General features: G+C 43.2%; 2 protein-coding genes across 2 annotated transcripts in view; both read right to left on the bottom strand.

Annotated features, from left to right (window-relative positions):
• Positions 1-11,713, bottom strand: part of LOC143181212 (uncharacterized) — a 43,633-nt gene extending 31,920 nt beyond the window's left edge. Inside the window, exon 1 of the mRNA XM_076381531.1 lies at positions 11,448-11,713. Within this exon, the coding sequence (XP_076237646.1) occupies positions 11,448-11,450 (3 nt within the window). The 5' untranslated portion in view covers positions 11,451-11,713. The remainder of the gene's footprint in view (positions 1-11,447) is intronic.
• Positions 11,714-14,120: 2,407 nt separating this feature from the next.
• On the bottom strand, positions 14,121-16,610 carry LOC143180551 (uncharacterized). The gene is made up of 3 exons (XM_076380346.1): positions 16,240-16,610; positions 15,712-15,871; positions 14,121-15,602 (listed from the first exon to the last, which is right to left on the bottom strand). The coding sequence occupies exons 1-3, from the start codon at positions 16,409-16,411 to the stop codon at positions 15,203-15,205; spliced, it is 732 nt and encodes a 243-aa protein (XP_076236461.1). The 5' UTR covers positions 16,412-16,610; the 3' UTR covers positions 14,121-15,202.
• Between the last annotated feature and the right edge of the window lie 2,298 nt (positions 16,611-18,908).

The following is an 18,908-nucleotide window of genomic DNA, read 5'->3' as shown; positions in this document are numbered from 1 at the left end:
TAGATAACCAGATAAGACACAGCCTACTACATCAACGACGAAGCACACCGTTAAAGTATATAATCTCACGTTTTTTCTTTAAAAGGGTTTTAAAGAGACGCGTTTAGTGCAATCGAGAATGGACCAAACAATCTCGCAACTGCAAACCGCGCGAAATTCGACGCGTGGGAAGTCGAATTGTTTGACCGAACTATTTGGTTCTGAAGGTCGTTGCATATTCGTTGGGTGCTAATTGGGAATGTGCGAAATTACCAAGAATTAACCGATTAATCGGCTGGCTGGAAAGGGAGACAAACGCGTTGAGGGCGAACTCGTTAGCGCTGCGGCTGACCGCCTGTTTCGGCCGATTTCGCGCGTGGCACCCTTCTCCGCTATAATTGGGCTTATGAGAAAGGAAATCATCCTGCTGAAGGGAAAACAGTTCATTTTCGATGCAGGAAAAATGAATACGAAAGCAAACGTATTTTCTGCTATTTACCGAGATTCGATCGCTAAAAGTGGCGGAATAACGTCATCGCGATTTTCCCCCTGGCGTGGAATAAAGGTTTATCATTCGATGGCAGATCTTCTTCAGACGACACGAGCAGCGTCGAGGATGGGAATGATGAAAACCGAGTCGATCGAAAGACAACACGGCCTGTTCATCGTTATATAATAGCCCAAGCCTTTTCGTGTAGTTTTACCTAGGTGCCTTTTGTTAAAACATTATTTTTCAATAAGCGACCGCGATGGCGTGTGAACTGCCTCTGAAATCTCGAGAACACTATAACTATCTTCGATCAGCAAACATCTTATTTCTTATCGAAAAAGAAGCTTCCTATTCTCACACTTTTTATACCTGAAAATTAGCATACAGAAGAAATTCAATTATTGTAGGAAAATGAGGCTGAGAGTGCCAGGAAGTATCAAAGTTCACACAATCAGTAACTTTCAACACAGTGTTGAATTTAACTCTAAGCAGCTACAGCGAAATTTTGTTACGACTTTAAAGTGCCTAAGTCTTTGGATTCTAATTTTCGCCCAACATTGTATCGCAATTGATATCAGTGCTCGCAACAGACAACATTTGTCTGCAGTCGCGTCCATTATATCCTTCTCTCAACGGTTCGGTTGAAAAGCTCGTTAATCGATTCTATCTTGGCGCGTCTATCCTGTAAGCCGCGGAGACGAATTGAGACAGGAATATATGATCCTGTAGGCAATAAAACCGCTATCTGCCAGACGAGGCGCTTTTTGTACGCACGGCACGAATTCGTCGAATCACGCCATAAGTGGCGACACGAGCTCACGTGTCGACTACGACAACACACTCCGAAGAATTTAGTGCTGTTTCCGCCTCTCTCCCGTTTCCATGCGAACTAAAGTTTCATCCCATCGTGTTCCCTCCCGTAAGCTTTGTATTTTCTCTCCCGCGAGGCTTTCACCGAACAGAAAGTACGTGTTTTTGGCCACGATGCGTATCCACCTTTTTCCAAAGGGCTGCTAATGCGCAGCCACATTTCACAGGAAACACGCTAGGTTTCACCTGGATCAGCGTGTGTGGAAGGTAAGGCAAAGGCTAAGCGAAAACGTTAAGAGGGCTCGTAACATGTGCAGCGCTTGAGGGTTTCTCGTTTAATCGTGTTCCTGGTCCATTTCGAAAGCGACGTATCTGGACTTTTAGATTTGTTGTAATTAATGAAGGGGTGAACTGGAAAGGGAAAGGGTGGGAATAGGAGAGGAAAACTGTGGAAGCAGGACCATTACGCGTCCACGCGGTAAACAGAAACACGGAAGTGTGGATTAAACTTCTCAAATATCATAAATTTCATCGTCCACCGTGAAATACAGGAGCGGAAATGTAACCTATGACGCAAGAAAGTGTTCCAGTGAGTACTGTGCACCAATGAAATTTAAAATTTTATGCAGAACGTCATCCGCTTGCGGAACTTCGCGTCAAAAGACGTCTATTACTGTATCAAAGTATGCATGTTTAATGTGTAACTCGGTAAAAGATGGAGCCTTGGCCAGATCTGGACAAATAGAGCGTTTCCAACAGGTACTTCAATGATGAAGTTGACTAGAGAGTTGGTTCTCTGGAACGCTTCATCCAATCTAGCTGGTTAAAGGACTTGAACAGTCCCACGTTCTTCTTTTTATTTTGTACGTGTGTCGACCTGAGAGGAACGAGTGCTCAAAGTGTCGCTGCGTCAGCGACGTTTCGCATTACAGTTCTCGTCTTTCGCGTCGATAGAGAAAACTCGTTAGCCTCGTCGAATTGTCCCCGAGATGCTCGCGAAAATGGAGGACAATGCAATTCGAGGGGAAGACTGAAAGCAAGCGAGCGGACTCCGTCTTATCGGTTAATTACACCGAACGCAGTTGCTGGCTCGCTAATTGTTTAAAAGTGCAACGATTACCCTGGAGATTTTTAATTATGGACCGAGATTCGTTCTTGGATTGAATTTAAAGTGCAATTCATTGTTATAAATGACTGAGAGTCTCTGCGAAAGAAAGCTTCCATGTTTGTAAGCTTTGAGACCCTTTCTGAGCAGAGTTCTTGAGGAGAAAATTCTCAAGGATTTTCATGCGCAATTTTCGTCGAGGCCTTGGAAAAAAATTGCATTATTGCATTTTTACCCAGATTTTAGAGCTCATTACTATTTAAGCCATCTTTATTCATAACAGGAATTACTTTTGGAGTTGTTGACTTGTGTTGACTGATCAATCGCTTAATGAGAAGACTTGAAAAAGGTAGTCCATTAACGAGCTGTAGCTCTTGTATTTTTAATGTTCTACTATACCTTGAGCGAAAAAATAGAAAACAGTACTCGATATTCATGCCACTGCATCTGTACAAGACACGCCCCCTCTTTGCTTTGTGCAGTATTCTTTTACAATGCTATCAGCCAATAATTTTATAGGCATAGTAACGCGGGATTTCGCCATTTTGATTCCTATTTCCGTGGTATAATTCGACATAAAACGCCATTATCATTTCCCAAAGGAATAGACGCAGCGTATCCCTCGGACGAAAACATGGAAGGCTGAAGGGAAAGGGATCGCATGGTAAGTGCTGTTCCGCGATACACGAAACGTTTGCATATTCAATCAATGGGTATGCAGATGAAACGCTGCATGCGATTGCCATTGTACGAGGTTGGAAAAAAAGTTTTCGTACTCCCTTTTCTCGAAAAATATTCACCAAGGGCTGACGGCTGCCAGGCCAAAAATCGATCGCGTAATTTAATTTCCCGCTACGGTTTTGAAAAATTCCGAGGCTTAGCCAAACAGCCCTTCAGCGTTCTCCAGAGTGAACAATCCAGTCGAAGTACCGACCGTGATTTTGTTTGTGGAATAGGTAAGATAACCTGAAGTACTTCGTTATTATAGAAGTTCACAGAAATTTGTAGGATTTTGGAACCAAACTAGCGACAGTCTATGCTGTAAGTCCTATCTTCTATTTTCTTCCTCAGCTATGATAATTAGGTATATGAACATAGAATAGCAGAAACATATTCAACTACATGTACCTACAGTGATATTATCATAGTCTCCAATACCTCGCGGTTAAATTCGTGACACGTCCATGAGTCCTGATTGCGTTATACGTGGTAATCTATCCACATGTGCCCAGAATTGCACGCATTATCATTCGTGTATGATATGAGATCGATGGCTCGCGGCTTAATTTAAAACGCCCGCGAGCTATCGTCTTATCGCGATGTTCTCCAGGTTAATTGCCTACCGACAAATCGACCTGGCTTTTTCCTCCACGGCTCCCTAACAAAGACTGACGTTTACGAATGAACGGCGTCGGTGGAGCGCATTGAAGAGCGACGCAAAGAGCGGTTTGCCTAGCTTCTAGTTTCGCTTGAACCTGTGCTCTTTCGGTGCGCCTTGCCGCAAATACAGCTATGTAATTCCGTGAAACGCGTCGCCCGCAGGTATCGCCTATTTACCTGTTGTGGTCAATACGGTTTTGATAAAGCTCACCCAGTTTATCGAACATTTTCCATCCGCTCGACACAATGAGAAGGCGATTTTTTCCTTTTTTGTTACTGTTGACTCGTAGCTGGCCAGCAATAGATGGTGTCAGAGGGGCGAGTAGACAGCGAAACAAAATATGATTACATTCGGGACAACGTTGATACGAGCATACAACATTTCTCATAAAGATAACGCAAGTTTTATACGTGTACGTTCCGAGAGTTTTATTAGGAGAACCGAAAAGTTTGGCCACAGAGTCGTCGATATTTTCCCAAAAGTTTAGGCAAATAGCGCGTAAAACATTAACGGCGAACAGCCTGCAGTGGATTCATAGGTTTTATTTGAACGGGTAATATATCGCGAAATGTTACGACGAACAATGATTTTATGCTTCTATCGATATTTGTCTTCATCCCGTGGATACCGTATTCCTCCCCCTTGTGTGCGTCCCACGTTATTGCGTCGAGTATTCATAAACGAGGTAGTGATCCGTGAATTTATCGCGATTGTCTTGAAATTTTTGGGATGGCTCATAAAACGGTAAAACATGATCAAAGATGATATACAAGTAGAGGTGCACTCGTAAAATAACAATATAACGGCGTTATTCCATCTTTTATATCCAATCGCCCCGGCGTGAGTTAATTCTGTTAAAAGAGTCAATATAGTGCTACTTGTACGCGATTGAACGATGCCACAGGTTATATTTCTGAAATTGCCTTTTGGTTGGATCACTGTAAATTTTTGCTCTTTTTGTTTCCGACCCGACAAATCCCCATCGAATGTTCCAGCGGCAATCAACGCAAAAATGTCCATTTCAACTTCCCCACCGAATCTCATTGTTCTCACTGCGAAGCTCTCATTGCGTGGAATGCAAAAACCCTGTCCTTTAATTTTTTCATTCTTTTGCATATTCTCCGTTAATCTCTCGAATACTTTTCGCCCTATATTTTATCCCTATCGCGAATTTTTCAGGTTCCTGCGTTCGCTACTACTACACCCACGCACCTGACTGGGATCTAGCCAGGTACTGCATGCGGGAGATCCGAAGTTTTCCGAGAAAGTTAAGACAATGAATAGAAGTTAGCTGTGAAGCGTCTTTCGGGGGTCCAGGTTGGTAAAGTTGATTTAAATACGGTTTCGTTTGCTTAATGTATTCAGGCGAAAATTCGCATTAATTTGCACAGACGATGGCACAACGAAAATATCTCAATTCCGAACTCTCCTTTAGTTTCTGGCTAGACGCTATGTTCCTAGAGAATTGCATCGTGCTTTGAGTATGGTCTACCCAATTCGTAGATGAAGGTGTCGCGAGAGCATTCCAACTTTCCTTGTTGGAGAAGGTAAGTTCTCGTCTCGGGTAACCACGATATTAATAGCTTCGCGAAATCTAATTACTTAGACAAATGCTAGAACACAATCTGGCCGATTAAAATCTGTTGTATTCACAAAAGTACCGTGACCTGACAAAACTTAGTTTGCCCTTTCGAGGATATAATACTCTCCCTAAATCTCGTCTAGCTTTGGATACAGTTCAGCAAATCCATGAACAAAGGTGTAACAAAGGGAGCCAAACTAATGTCCAAGAAGTTATATTCCCGCTCCGATGGATATTAATGGTACCATATAAATTAATTACGCAGACAAACGTGGCGATACAACGTCAGTGAATTACAATCGAAGATACCGACTGTGTAGCGTGTCCAAAGACACGGTTAATGAATCATTCTACCGTGCGCAACTGCAGCACGACTCGTCGTCAGTTTTAACTCGTGCTGCCCTTTGTCGACAGTCTGGATTCAAACAAGATAGACATCAATGACCATCTCGCTAATGAGGCGCAATCGAATTCGCCTGGATACAAACGTCGAACTTTTCCATATTCGGCGTCTAGGTAGTAATTAATGCTCGGATTTAATTAAAAACCAGCGCGTTTCATCGTCCGTAAGGAATTTATCAAAAGGACGGTACCGAAACGAGCGATCGATGATTGGTTCGTGTTATCCGCGCGCGAAATGTTCGTTAAGCTTCTTGCATCGAAAAACAATACGACGAACTTTTTGCTGCGCCTGGCAGCGATAGTAGTATGCAAGAATTTCCATTTTAGGTAGAACATCCGCGAATTTTCGATATGAGAAAGGATCGACACGTCGGAGTGGAATAATTCAGTTTCAAGGAGGAGGGAAAAGCGCGCGAATCGAGGAGCCGCGATTCGAAACACGCGGCCAAGGAGTCGCATTGTTGCTTCCGAACAATCGGCACACTTGGAAGACGCACGCTCGACCGAGTCGATAGGAATACGCGAATTCCACTACTCGAATCTGAAGCATTCAACAATCGCTTCGATTCGAGGATTTTCAAGGGGCTTCGAAGTATATCTCTCAGGAATCCTCGCCTCGCGAGACATTCGACGAACCGAGTTAGAATTAAATGATTTAGATTATATAAAGCGCTTCTGTAAATACCTACTATTCAATTGTAAAAACAATGAAGAGAAATAGAAATATATAAACTCAGACCAACGAGAAAATCGCTGTTTTGAGAAGTATATTCGAAACGTCGGGATACAATTGAACTGTCACGCGTTTCTATTTGCAAATCCTTGAATATTTGTCATGCTCACGTCCAGAGGAAAAAGCCATTCATTCAGGAAGCATTTATTAGTTATTGACGCACAAAAATCTATAGGAAACTTCATTTATAAAGAGGTGAGTGTTTAAGAAAATTTACATTAAATTTTCATTAATTACCATTAATTTGCATCTGTTCACCAGTGCAATCAGCGAATTCATTTCATAAGGAAAAATGTATGTTCGATAGAACAGTAGCTTCACCGAAATGAAACACCTGACTTCCCAAGATAAAAGTAAAACTATGAATTTTACGATCCGATATGAATTAAATACTCTAGGTAGTTAAACGTTATAGTTTTGGAAATCGCTTCCGCACATTTTACGAGTTACTGGAAAGAAATAAATTTGTCGTGGTCGTCATTCTTCCGTCAGTGACTCGTTTAAATGAAACTTTTACGGAACCTCTATTAAACGACATACCTCATGGGCGAACAACTCTTATCTATAACGGTGATATAATAGGAAGGCAGCGTAACATGCTCTTAAAAATGACTGTTTGTCGAAGCAATTGCGAGTGTACGTTTTTCCGTAATGTTCACGGTAGCTGATCGATAAATATCGCAAGTTATAGTCCCTTTTTGTGCTCGACTTACGCACTCTCGCATCGGCGTCTTTTTTTGCTTCTAACACGAAATATGGAAGTACCTAGGTAGTTATCATTTTTACTCTGGATTGGAGTTAGATTTGATGTTACTAACAGTAATTTTTGCGCAAGAAATTTCAAAAATTCAAATTTTCAAAAATTCAAAAATTCAAAAATTCAAAAATTCAAAAATTCAAAAGTTCAAAAATTCAAAAATTCAAAAATTCAAAAATTCAAAAGTTCAAAAATTCAAAAGTTCAAAAATTCAAAAATTCAAAAGTTCAAAAATTCATATATTCAAAAATTCAAATATTCAGATATTAGAATATTCAAATTTTAACGTAACTAAAACCGAAAACTCTATACCTCGTTATAAGAAGCGTCACCACCGTGGCAAGACAGGAAGTAGAGCGGGCTTCAAGTACTGGTTTCTTTCTTTACGCAAGATGAAAACTGGTGGGTCAGCGCCGCCGTAAATTTCGCATAAAGCGCATTGTTACACAGCACAATGCTCGCGAAATACCTACGTTTCGATAGTCGTTAAAAAATTTCTACTGCCGTTCTGAAACGATACTTGCGGAGGACTTAGATGCACGTACCGTCTTACGATCCACCTGCATCCATTTTTAATCGAGATCGACTATACCGTCAAAATTACAAATTAAAACAGAATCAAGTGGGACACGCGTACTGCACCTTGTATAGCAAGGAATTTCCTTCGTTCGACAGTGGAACGAGTCTAGAAAAGATCCGAACGAATTAAAATAACGAAGCGTTCACCTATCTCTTACAAATTACCACGGAAAATGGGATAGCCTAATTAGATTCGAGCTTCCTCCTTGCGTCTCTCCTTGCCAACCGCGTTCCATCCCCTTTTTTCGTTTCGCGCGCGGTATAAAAAGAACCTGTTAAAGCGTTGTAAAGCGCACCGCTAATGAACGAAGAAATGCTCGCATGTGAGGTCAGTAGAAAGGTGGCGCACAGTATCTTCCACGTGTTACGCTAATGTAATCGTGAGATAGGGAGGTGTAGTTATCGTGAAATAGGCTCGGAACGACTGCGTTTTTAGGAGATCGCTGTGGAAGGGTTGAAAGTGAGCAAACTATTCTGCGGTTCCATTTGCACCTTGATTTCCATGCGTTTTACTTTCGTTTCTGTAAATAGACGTTCCATGTACCTACTGGTGAATCGCGAGAAGCTCGATAACGATGAGTTTAGTTGGTGGACGCTCATTAGCATCTTCAAAGTTCAAAGTGATCCACGCGCTCTGCGCGTAGCACGAAAGGATCACGTCGCCGAAAAAAACTGTCCACGTGTAGCCTTTATTGCAGTTCTCAATGGAATTGCGGTTTGGGACTGCTCCTTTAGTCTACATTTAACGATGTACAATTACACGTGTATAATGCTGCGATGCTTTCGACTCTGTGACCGTTTTAAAATACGATTCAGAGTTACCTAGTTTAAACGAAGAGAGACCGAACTGAACCGTAGTCGATCCGAAATAGAGTTTACCTGAAATGTTTGCCCTTTCGATGATGTTAATTATTTTACGACGTAGAACAAACTTTCGTCTAATGAGAAAAATTCAATCCACGAAATCACGCTAAAAGTCTATTAAAACGTAATGCAGTTGACCTGAATTGATATCTTCGTAATTTGACGATCAGCTGACCGAGTAACTGATGGAAACTGATTCAACACGGAGGATAGCGGAACACTGGCACTTCCCAGGGATTTCAACGCGCGGGAAAATCCTGTCGAGATTTTCCAGGAAAATTTGGATAAGTAATCGACAAAAAATCGGTTCCCACTTCTACGTGTCCATAGTAGTCAACCAATGAAATATCGCTTAACGATATGTACGAGATTCGTCGAGGTAGTGATATGAAAGGGGATAAAGATGACATGTATTGGATATTAATCGAAAATTGTTATTTCAAGATCAGTTTTGAAAATAACTTCTGTGTAATTCGTTTTACAAATCTCCTAACTCCGTACGAGACAGAAAGGACAAAAAGCAAGATTCGCGAATAAAATTTCAAACTTGTTTCCATAAAGTATTAGATTGCAGAAATTCCTACAAATCGCTTATTAAATTCGTGTTTTAATAAGCAGTTTCATTAGCCTTTATGCATATCCGCCAGCGAATAATAAATGTCCTCATTCACGATGCAAATCGGCAACCTAATGAAACCCAAATCTGATTTTAAATGAATGTACACAACGCTAATCTCTTCCGAAAAGTCAACATACTAGTCCAAATGGCTGCAGAATCGTTTGCGCGAACCGACGACGCGTGTCGTCGATGCGAACACTGATAAAGTGTCTATCTCCTGATAAAACTTGTCTAGCTACAGTAGTCAATACCTATTCAGTGCTTACAATTGAGCTTGGACTCACAGTTGACCAATAGTTCGTACTTTTAAGGGCAAACGTGCGCCATTTGCGTACGACCTAATCGTTCATCTTCTCGTACACATCTGGAATTTCAAGTTCTCTCGCGGCGAACGTACACCGATGATAAAGGCACGCGGAGCATGATGAGGAACCCAGGAGCTCCTGCAGGACCTGTGCAACTTCGACGGAGAATCGTTACGAAGGACAATACTCACACGTTCTGAACAATGTTTCTGTGAATGAAACCATGTATGCGATATGTTGAAACTTGTAAATAGGAACACCTAGTTGTGCACGAACGTCAAAGTTAGTGGACGTACACGTGAATCGGATAGAATCGTGTGTCAGTAGAATTCGTCGATTGCTGAGATGGTATTTAGTGTACATACCTATGGAAGAGTTGAGATACCATTTCAGAACGCAAGGGTACTCGTGTGCCTTTAATACAGTTTCCACTTGTCGAGTGGAACAGTCCATCGAATGAATTTAAGGGGGATTAAATCGTTCTAATGGCGGTAACACTAGGAAGATCTCCTCCTCATTGTTTGCTATCCGTTTCTGCGTTTCTGATTACGAGGCTATTGGTTATGGCCCTGCGATCACTCAAACCGTCGTCATAGTGACCACATTCCAGCGGTAAATTCCACGGAATCTCGCAGTGATAGAAACGGCAGCATTTACTTTGAACTGATAATGTAGACAGGAACAGCGTGTTGGAATGGTATGTCGAGCAACAAGTTAAAATAAGGAAAACGGAGTATGTGCATTTCGACTGTCTCGATTGGTCAACGATTGGCAAGTGATTGTCTCGCATATTCGTCGTGATTTGAAACAAAGCGAAGAATGTGCTCGTATCAGAACATTCACAGATATGTGCACCATCGATTCGCATTACCACGGTTCACTATTTCACTCCATTCAGTAACACGTACTCAGAGATACATATATTTTCTGGCAGAACACCAAACTCCCCTTCTTTGAATTACTTCTCTGGCATTTTCCACGAACTATGTCGGTTCACTGTTCTTCTCTTCGATTCTTTGCGCAGAAATGAATACACGAAGCTAATGAATTGGTTAAAAAGCTCCAGTATTTCAGGGTAACATTTCCACGAGGCGCAGAAGAAGAGCTCAGCAGTGAAAAATGAAGTAGGACAAAAAGATATAATGGAGCGAAAACAAGTATGCAGTTGGGTAATCGTATGCACTTGAAGGTGCCATCCCAGCTACATTCACTTGGAAAAACGGGCCGAGAGCCTCCACGGACCATTTCGCTCGTGCAAGATCTGGCTGTAAACCAAAAGGTTCGCCCAGCAAAAGAACGCAGCATGATCTTTTTCCCTGGCAGTAAAACACCGAACTCCGCGTTATGAAGACTACGCACACTATTACTCGCGTTTATAATAGGCCGCTGCCATTCTAACGTCACTTGTCTTGTCTTTCTTTCTACGACAGAACATCCCTGTGAAGCCTTCTTTGTGAATCACCGCCGCACGTAACGAAGCTAGCGATATGCGTGCAACGCGTAATACCGCGGAACGTCGACGAATGGCATCCTTAATATTTCAAGCTTCACTCCTCTTTGTCCCTATCGCGTATCGCGTCCTCCCACCGCGAGATAAAACGTCCTGACGAATTTAACCCAAAACTGTCTGACCGATCTATTACACCACTCACAAATGCAAAAATGTCACTACTGCTCCAGTCGAAGTTCGACGATCTTCGCAAACAATTTTCTCAACTGGCTGGAAACTCAATCTCGTCGGGGGAAAGCTCGCCAACAATTGCTTTTAATAAGGTCGAACAGAAAGTGTGCCAACGGGGGACAGGTTGAAAGAAAGAGTGAGATAGTGGAAAGGCACTTACCATCAGCAACTTGACTTTGTTAACCAAAGGGGATGTCGTAAGGAACTTGTTGACGGCCGTCAATATTTTCCCTTCCAACGTGGCAGCGTTTCCGACGTCTCGTTCTTGCGAACATCCGGGCCCGATGTCCGCTTCTCCGGGGCTGGGCAACAACCCCCGGCAGTCCCGCGGGAAATCCCTCTTCTTCAGTCTCCTCGCGGGCCCTCGTGGCTCTTCTTCCCTTACCGCCCTTCGCCTCGCTCTACGATCGCGTTTCGCGCCCCTTCACTCCTATCCTATCGCATCAAACCCGATTACCTAATTTTATTCCAGCAACCCCTTAAGACATTCGTTACCACGGGACAGCTGATCGCGTTTACGCTCCAGGCCACGAACTCGGCCGGAATAGCAAATGAGTACGAAAAAGTGTAAGGGTCTAGTTTCGCTGACGTCAAGAGATCACGCGGCTCGGGGTTGCTTAGCGGAGGATCGTCGAGATCGTTTGCCCGTTGGTAGCATGCACGTTCGAGAGAGATACGGGGATCCAAAATTCTAACACCGTCTAAGGGGTACCAACGAGGTTCAACTGGACGATGCTAGGTAAGAATCGCGATTTCTGTTTTATTGGAACCGAAAGAAGCGACGGAGGATCGAGTCAGACGCGGCCATTCGCTTTTTTCTGTTGGCGTGCAGGCTTTGGTTTTGAGGTGACAGGTGTCGGAAGATCGAAGGGTTCGTGAGTGTCGAAGGGTCCTCAGGGTCCCGGCGGTGCCGCGTTCTCGACGTGGACTGAAGTCCGGAGCGGGCCGATGGATGCTGCGAGTCTCTCTGCGAGCCAGAAGAACGCGCGCGCGAGAGAAAGCCGCGCGTGTGGTCGTAGGGGAAAAGAGACAGCGCGAGAAGAGGGGAACGGTGAACGAGCAAGGGTGAGAGAAGCGAGTAGCGGTAGGGGTTGATACGCGGAGACCGAGAAGTAGAGGGGTGGTCTATCGGGGAAGGGAGTGAATGGAAGGGAAAGGAGGGTTCACGGAGGGTAGAGTTTCGACAAACGCCACTAGTTGCTGGTAACCCTTGCATGTTTACGCGGCTAACTTTCAAGAACGGCTGCCGATTACTCTTCCCACTGGTTCTTCAGTAACTGAAACATTAACCAAAACTTGTTATATTACCGCCGACTTTTAGGAGATACAAGAGGTGAACTTAAGGATGTTAAAAGGTAATATCTCTGGGATTAAACGACGTTCAATCTAAGGGTGGTAAAGGTAATCTTTTATAAGATAGAAGTAAAAAGACTATGATTATAGTTGCATGAAAATGAAAAATGAGAATGATCTACAAAAAATTGGCTCGATAATATTATAATGTCACACTTGGAACTAAATTTGATTAGTTTTATAATTCATACATGCAAACTAGGAATATTTAATTAAAATATACACGTTTATCAACGTCGAAGCTATAAATTATTCAATTTCAAATGCAGAAAATCTATTCTTTATGATAAAGGATATTGAAAAAATTGTACCAAAAAATAACAATAGCCTGTTTCAAACGATGCACCGCCATTGTTTCGTGATTCGGTTGGAAAAATGCTGGATAACAAAAGAAATGTCTTGCGGATTCGTCATATTTTGTCATGAAACCAAATAGATCCGTGCACCTAATTTAATAGATCTCGTGATCTTGGACAATTTATGTATATAAAAAACAGTATGAATTGTTTAACTCCACAAAAGGAATAAGAATTAATAAGCGCGCATCACTGACAACGCGAATGTGCTCCATTTTGGTACCTCAATAAACGAGAATTTTTGTTAGTCGTTTTGAGTTGAAGTTCAATTTATTTGTCGGTGATATTTCGCTCACATGCATGGGGATAAACTTTCGTTCGAAATTTGTTTATTCCTGAACACGTAAATTACGAAAATCGTAAATTTCTTGCGCGTAAAAATTTTTAATCGATATTTGACATTGTTCGATCGCCCCCATAACGGATGCACTACGTTCGACGCTGTGAATGTCGATATCTGCTCGCTTCTCGCTTTTGTTAGACTGTGCAAAAATAAGACGAGGCGGTATGAATTAAGGATTCAGGATGGAATTAATTATCTGTCATAATTAGGTGTTCTTACATGAAAACTGTTTTATATTCTGCTAACAAGAAAACGCACTATGTATAAGATACCTGGAAAAATAATTAAAGCCAGCTTACACGCGGTACAAATAGAGCGACAAACGAGGCAGCGTCCGGCCATTTAACGTTATGTTAACTTGTTCGCAATTAAGAACAAGTTTTCGAATGAAGAATTGATATTCAAAATTATACACGTGCAAGTTACACTTCTTTGGCATTCAACCTGTTCTTGTTTACGTGTAGGTACGCATAGAAAAGTACGCATCCACTTGAAGCTGATTACGAGCAGTCGAGTGCGACGAAATAGGCCTCTTAACTCCTGATGAAATTTTATGTCCTCCTAAAGTGGCACCTTGAAACTACCTTACCGTATCAAGATGTAAATGATGTTAAGACCATTTACGTCACCATCAAGTTTCTCAAGAAATAATGGGTTCCTTGATATTCCTTCTCTTCTATGCAAAATCGTCCATTCATCACCGTGATACATGTTTTGGACTCTTTTTTTAATTAACAACGTCTGGATAAAGAACGGATAATGAATAAATAACTCATTAAGTGTTGCAATCGTTTTATTCAAAATTAATAAAAAAATCATTAAAAACGTGTGGGTACAAGTGTTTAACGATACGCTTCGTTACAAGTACGGTATTTAAGTATCAATTTACCTAAATGTGCTTTATTAAAATGTGATTTAATTCCTAAATTAAGTACTTCGTTATTTGCACGGGCAATGAAAACTCCGACGCCGTGGTACTAGTGCTACCACCTGTCCACACTTCCCTAAACACGAACGAGACTCCTGTATCGACCAAAAGTAACGTTATTTGCTAACGCGTTACTTTTTTTTATATACACATATTTATTCGTTATAATCTTTTGCAACACGTTCAAGTTCGTGCACATTGGACGAGTATTGATAAAATATTGCCGACATTTGTTACGGATTACGAAAATACATGTGCTGTCGCCTTGCGCGCGAAAAACAACCGTATCAACGCTGCTACACTGTCGTCGCCGCGATATATTCTCATTTCTATATCTGTATTCGTCCGAAAACTTTCTCGCATAATATCACAGGTGTAGGTACTTCAAGTGTTTATCTTTAAATCGTGTCCCATCTGAATTTACATTAGAAACTACCTCGCGGTGTCACGTTCTTACCACAAACTATCTAAAACACGATACTACCAACAATTATCGAAATCATCACAATTAAAGTGCTGCATTAATTAATTTCGGCTATAGTTTGTCTACAACGTTTAAACCCCAAGTGAGTCATTTTCCTGTGTCTTGCGACAAGACATCTTGTCAACACGTCCCGATTAGCAGACCACTTTTGGAATACACACATGTATTTGAACAGCTTAAGCGATTACACCGGTTAGTCAAACGCTTCAAGTAAACACTATAGACGGACTATAGTTCAATAATTTCGCCTCTTACGCTGCACAAAAATCCAAAACAAAAAAATCTATTCGTGATACACCAAATCAATATAAATATCGTGAAACTCATCACACGATGCCCTCCTCGATTAAAAATGGAAATGTACTTCTTCGCGCGGACGAAGTTTACTCACGTATCTCGCGCTCCAGTTAAAAATTACGAATCGACCTCGGGTCTCCACATGGCCAAGTTATCATTGCTTATTGTCTGGGGGACGAAGCGCCAGGGCGAGAACTTGTTCCATCTGTATCCTGACGTCCAGCTTCTTCTCCTCCGGCACTTGCCGCATGATTGGCAACAAGGACAAGAGAAACATTTTGTCGTAGTCGTCCTCGTCGTAGGCAACGCGCTGGCTGCTAGGCGACGACAGCATATCGTGAATTTCATTATCGAACGACGTGAACGACGTCTCGCAAAGCTGCTTCGGATGACGGGGGTACATTTTATAGGAAGCGCCCGGTTGAATGTAGTCTCTGCCAGTTGTTATAGAGGGAGCGGCGTGAGCCAATGGCACATCGTATTCCTCGATCACAGGATTGTCAACTTCCCCCTCGCTTTCTTCGAATTTGCAATTATTTATCGCCGTCCCGCCTCTGCAACGTACAGTTATGCGAAGCGTACAGGACTATCCGCGCGTATTCGTCGTTTACGAGAACGATCTACACGGTCGAGCAACGCCGGATACACCGGCTCCATACCAACCTTTTATTCTCCACCATCGGCATAAGGAACAGCAGCTGATCGAAATACATGTAGTTTTTACGCTTCCGACCAGGTGTACCTAATTTCTGCGACTTCTGAAGCTTCAGCTCCTTCATGAAATAATCTCGGATATTTCGCCATTTCCCCCGTAAATTTTTCTCTGAAAATTTTCATGGATTACAGACGCGACAGCGTCACTTCGACGCCTAACTACGGCCTTCTACTTAAAAGTAAATTTCCATCGACAGAGATAATCGGTAAAGTTATTAGAGTCACGCGAGAAACAATTCAAGGGGGAATTAAAAACCGACGCGTATAAGATCCGCTAAATAGAGAAAAATACATCATTCCCGAGCCGTGTTCTTTGCTTAGGATTATGTAAGTGAACAATCATCACTTTCATAACCGTTGGACGAGAAAAATTGTGACTAATTTTAAACCGCAAGTACGCTGGTCGCGACTACTCGCCAGGGTCGAGTAGGTACTAGCGGAGGAATCCGGATCGATCGATCGCGAGAGGCTGTATACCTTCTACGTTTTTCTCCTCGTTCGTCAAGCGCGCCCAATTCGGTACCATCACCTGGCAGACCTCGTCCCACGCAGCCATCTTGGCGTTACGGTCGTTGTACTCGCTGCGATTCACATCGTAAATCGCAGGTCGTTTCTGGATTTCCTCGATAAATTTCTCCGTATCGAACATTCCGAATACCACGAGCTCAGATACACCCTCAGAGCTTCTCTCTCTTCGTTCCTTTCTTTCACCTTCTCGTAGAAAAAGATCCGCACGAAATATCCAAACGGAGCACGTGGCGAAGTAGACAGGTTCAATCAACAATATCAAGTATACAGGGGATGATTATGTACTCCGTGTGAACAACCGAACCCAAAATACTGGCAGTATCGATTCGTCAGAATCGGATCACGGTCACAGAGCCAGCGACATTTACTATCAAAAGCTGTGAAATCGATCGAGATCAACGGGTGAAAAGAACCTGGCTAATTGGATAAAAAACGGCGACAGAATTTGGACGGAAACGCGTGTTATGCCGCAGATAGGCTGGCGATTCTGCCGTGTGTGCTACGCCGTCGCCGGCAGCTTGCGCGTCACTGCGGAGAAACCGTTGCACGGCTAGCTTGGTTTGGCATCATGGCGCTAGGCTGGCGTGCGGTTGCGGTTGCGGAGCGGAATCTATGCCGCTGCTATGCCGCAGCGTTGCCAAATCTACTGGCGAGGGAGAGCTAAAAGGCGGCGGAACCCGCGAACCGCCTCCTTTCCTGCGCTCGATGTGTGCGAGCCGACGTCCGTGTCGTCACCGGCGTATTTCCAATGCGGTGACACTGGACGCGCGTCGACCGCACCGGATTTACAATGACGTTTGCGAGGAAACCGGTGATCGGCTGGAACCGGTTGTAGAAGGTATCTCGATATTCGCGGCGACCGAAGAACCGCGGCGAACTCGCTATAAATAGATTTCGGCCGGCAAAATAATGCAGATTCGAGTGCGCGATCGTCGCGCGGATTTCGCGATTCGACGTTCGAAGTTCAAAAGCGGGGCGACGAAAAGAATTCTCCTGTGGGATCGGAGTCGCCGTTTCGGGGTCGGGTGAATCGCTGGCGTGGAGGAGAAAATAAGAGAAATGGAGCGTGCGAGCAATGCACGTGTGATTCACGCGCGATCGTAAAACAGCCGAAAGAACATCGGTGAAATCACGGTTCGCGTATGTGGATTGCACGGGTCGTGTTCCCTCGCCTGGTGGATGCGGAATTTGCGCAGTTTCAACGTTGCCAAATGTATAGGTCGCACAGTGCGGCGAACATCGAAAGTGGCGCGTTGCTACGCGATCGTGTGGACACACCGAGCACACAGCGGGAATGGACGCGGACACGCCGCGGCCACGTCGTCGCGTTTCCACCGCGCCGTTATCGACCACGCCGGCCGGCTTTGGCAAACGCAGCGAAATCGACGCCGGCTGGCCGTTCGATGAAACGCTATACCGGTTCCCTCCGCGCACAATCCAGATGATCTTGATGATTGAGGGAAAGAGTAAAATGAAGAGCCCCGTGGCTCGCAAGTCGGCGAAAATTGCATTGCAACTGCTAATTATGATCTGCCGTGTCTGATAAGGAAACGTAGCTGGGACGATACGATCAGATATTTTATTATAAAATAAACTGTATCCTGCGTAATTGCCTGATTATTTATACCGCAGACTTTCAAGGTAATAAATATTGATGTAATAAAAATAATCGAATCACTGTGTTTGAGCGCGGTTATAAATTTATTGTATTCATAGTTTAGTCGTGAGTCGTGATTGGTGGATCTCTGGCGCGCTGACGTTTGCTGTCCAATAGTCGCTGAGGATCGGAATAGTACGACGTGCATTCGCGCATGAGCCGGGGGCTTTGCATTGTGGGACGTTGAATGATTAACCATGATTAGTGGCTCGGTAATCTTATCGAGCAATTAAATGACTAAACTTTAATTACGCGTAGAAGTAGACTAAAAATCGGATTAGATAATAATATATTGAGCGGTCTAATGTTCCACATAGGCTTTCGTTGAATGAAGGTAGAATACACATTTTATCTAACATTGCAGCTAACACGTGTTTATCGTAGATAAACAATAAAATAATAAAATTATTAGCATTACATGCAATATAAAAAGAAACATATTTCTCTCATCTACTCATTTCACCTACTCCTGCTTCCAGAGATAATTGAATACAGAGATTATCTATGTATGTATTCAGCGAAATAAGACACGACGCAACCGTCGAGCGAGGAAACGAGCAAGGAAGCGAGCGAGAGCGACAAATGACGAACAAAAACAAGTTAGCGACAACGCGAGATTAAAAAAAGAACTGAGGGAAAAAACGATTGAAATTATAATACAAAATACAGGAGTGATGAGACGATGCCGCGGTTGCAGCTGCGAGTATTTACGGAGGAGGGGAATCGCACGAGTAAAACCAGCGAACAGAGAAAGACGTTTTGGAATAGAAGATGAAAAGAGAGAGAGGGAGAGAGAAAGAGAGTGAGAACAGAGTCGAATGAGAAAGAGAGGCCGAAAAGCGGGATGAAACGCAAAGGGGGTGAATGGAAAGGAGTGAGACGAGGCGAATGGGAGAACGAAAGGGTGGGAGAAGGAGGAGAGGTGTAGTCGTCGATTCGGAGCGAACAGACCGCGTATGTA

Source organism: Calliopsis andreniformis, chromosome 6, assembly GCF_051401765.1.
Source record: "Calliopsis andreniformis isolate RMS-2024a chromosome 6, iyCalAndr_principal, whole genome shotgun sequence".
NCBI lineage: Eukaryota > Metazoa > Arthropoda > Insecta > Hymenoptera > Andrenidae > Calliopsis > Calliopsis andreniformis.
This window is presented reverse-complemented; position numbering and strand designations above follow the sequence as displayed.

What these genes read in the sequence shown, in the direction of transcription:
- LOC143180551 (XM_076380346.1), bottom strand. Translation starts at nt 16,411, where the DNA reads ATGTTCGATACGGAGAAATTTATCGAGGAAATCCAGAAACGACCTGCG. An exon ending in CGAGGAGAAAAACGTAGAAG is followed by an intron (nt 15,872 to 16,239) that starts GTATACAGCCTC and finishes GAAAATTTTCAG; the next exon opens with AGAAAAATTTACGGGGGAAA. An exon ending in CCGATGGTGGAGAATAAAAG is followed by an intron (nt 15,603 to 15,711) that starts GTTGGTATGGAG and finishes TGTACGTTGCAG; the next exon opens with AGGCGGGACGGCGATAAATA.